This window comes from Nansenia antarctica (assembly GCF_963989245.1).
Source record: "Nansenia antarctica genome assembly, chromosome: 7".
Classification (NCBI taxonomy): Eukaryota; Metazoa; Chordata; class Actinopteri; order Argentiniformes; family Microstomatidae; genus Nansenia; species Nansenia antarctica.
The window spans coordinates 7,037,629-7,040,128 of NC_137677.1; the positions used below are offsets into that span (position 1 = coordinate 7,037,629).

At 46.7% G+C, this 2,500-nt stretch overlaps 1 protein-coding gene across 1 annotated transcript in view; it reads right to left on the reverse strand.

The window, feature by feature from the left end:
* Window positions 1-2,500, reverse strand: part of unc13a (unc-13 homolog A (C. elegans)) — a gene marked incomplete at both ends in the record, with an annotated part of 53,607 nt that overhangs the window by 40,677 nt on the left and 10,430 nt on the right. Inside the window, 2 exon segments of the mRNA XM_080536042.1 lie at window positions 394-613; window positions 1,212-1,241. Of these exon segments, the coding sequence (XP_080392168.1) occupies window positions 394-613; window positions 1,212-1,241 (250 nt within the window).

Below are 2,500 nucleotides of genomic sequence, written 5' to 3' on the forward strand. Positions count from 1 at the left end.
TTGCGTACTCTGGAGAGTGAATTCACAGGGGGACAACAGGTTACCATGTACAGCAGTAGTATTTAACAAAAACAGTCCCACTGGGACACGACTGTCTGCTTTCTGTCGACTCAACAAGGTAAACAAGGAACCCGTTACTAAGAAGGGTACCGTAGGTGGAAAAACCACCACTCACTACAACGTTTTCATAGTCAAAAGCGGTTTCCTTCCCTTGTCTCCTTTCCTTCCTCTACCCCCGTGGGTTATCCTGTCTACGCAGAGGAAGCAGACAAGGAAACAAGGGAAGGAAACCACCCTGAATCACAGAATCGTGACACAGAGACAGTGTATCGTCATGGAGACAGTGCTGAGGACTGAAAACGGGTGAAGGGGAGACCTGACGGACGGTTTTACCTCATGGTCCCCCCTCTCTGAGGGTCGTAGTCCAGCTCGTGGATGGAGGAGTCGTCGTTGTAGGAGGAGCGCGAGCTGTATTGCTGGTTGCCCCTCATGGGGTACTGGTGCATGGAGGCGTTGGGCTGGGACGTGGTGTAGAAGGGCGGGGGCATGCTGTTGCTGGTCTCGCTGCGGTAGTCGCTGTCCCTGTCGTCCACCGCGCTGTCCGGGTCCTCGCCTGGACAAACACCAGAGAGGAGGAGGAGGAGGAGGAGGAAGAGGAGGTGACTGAGAGATACTACGGGTTTGTCCTCCAGGTGTACTTTAGATTAGATTAGATTCTACTTTCTTGTCATATCAGAGCACAAGTACCAGACAACGAAATGCAGTTTAGCATCTAACCAGAAGTGCAAGTAGTGATATAAAACATGATAGTGATACATGATAGGTACAGTATGACGGTAGTTTAGAGGTATATACTGTACAGTTATGAGCTATGTATAGTTAAGGTAGCTATGTACAGTATGGTGTATACAGATGTAGAAATTAGAGGCTATATCAAAAAAGAGGTATGTACAAAAATAGGGTATTTGCAACCAGCAGTAGTGCAAAGGCTAACGGTATTCGGTGACTTCAAAGTGTACATGGTGATTGGAAAATAATGCATCAAAAAGGGCTAAAGATTCAAGTTAGAATCATGTCATGGTATTGTCCCCCCCGCCCAAAAAAAACCCCTCAATATTCTACCAGAGAGAAAAGTGGTTAAAAAAACAGATACATTGCCAGTGAATATGTCAGTATGCCAGTGAAGCCAGTGAGTGAGAGAACATACTTACTTTGCTGTTCTCCCCATAGACTCCAGTTACCTACAAGGACAGACAGACAGACAGACAGGCGGAGGAGGAGGAAATTGGAGAGAAATTAGATGTTGGGCCATAAACAGGTTCAAGGATATGCAGCTATGTGGGCAAGGCAGGGATAAAACCGTCCCTGTGAGTTACAGTACCGAGCCCCCCCCCTCTTAACCCCCCAGAGTGGAGGGGCAACAGGAGCAGGGCAGTAAAGATGGCTGACCTTGTGGCGGAGAGGCCCAGGGTGTGGTGATTAGCATAGCACAGTCGACAGTCAGCTATAACTCTCACACCCTCCGGGATGCCAGCCGCCCAATGACTCACAGAGAAATACACACACACACACGCAGACACACACACACACACGTGCAGACACACACACACATACACACACACGCAGACACACAGATGCACACACATAGACACACACACACACAGATGCACACACGCAGCTACACATACACACACGCAAACACACATATGCACACACGCAAGCACGCACATACACACGCACACACACACAAAACCACCCATCATAGCTCAGACTCATCGATTGTCTTGCACGCTCACACATACACTCACACACACACACACACACACACATACATTTTAATCATTTATTTATGTCCACATAGAGACAAGTATACAGGGACACAAATACTGAAGGCACAGATGGGATGCATTCACAAACAGACATGGACAATGTCTTTCACATACAACAGGACAAGACTCACGGGTACAAGTAACACCGTCTCCGCCATATATGGCGGCTGCCAATAATCGCAGAGACAGAGCAATACTTGCTGAGCCTTTTTGCTTCTCCCTTGGACATTCCCAGTAGACCTAGTCCTCTGACAACCAATCTGTGCACATGTCCAAGGCTGCCAAATATAAAGACTAATAGCGTACACCTATAGCCTAGCTCTGAGATGGTATTTACAAGCTGCTGGTATTTCATGACCTTAGTCATGAAGGCTTCCTCTAGGCTTATATCAAAGGTGCACGCTACCTCTAATACAGACACCTCTCTGGACTCTTCATTAACAACAATAACATCTGGTGTGTTAGCAGACAACTGTGAAAAGTGACATTGGTCATTACAGAAATTGAACATTGATGCATTGACACAAGCATGTGTATACATTTTCACTGTGACTGGGAAGTGGAGTGATATGTCCTTTACTATAAGGCTCACAATTCTGTCATGACGTGCTATATACATTCCTTTGTAAACATAACAGCCATTCAAGATATGTGATAGTGTTTCTGTAACC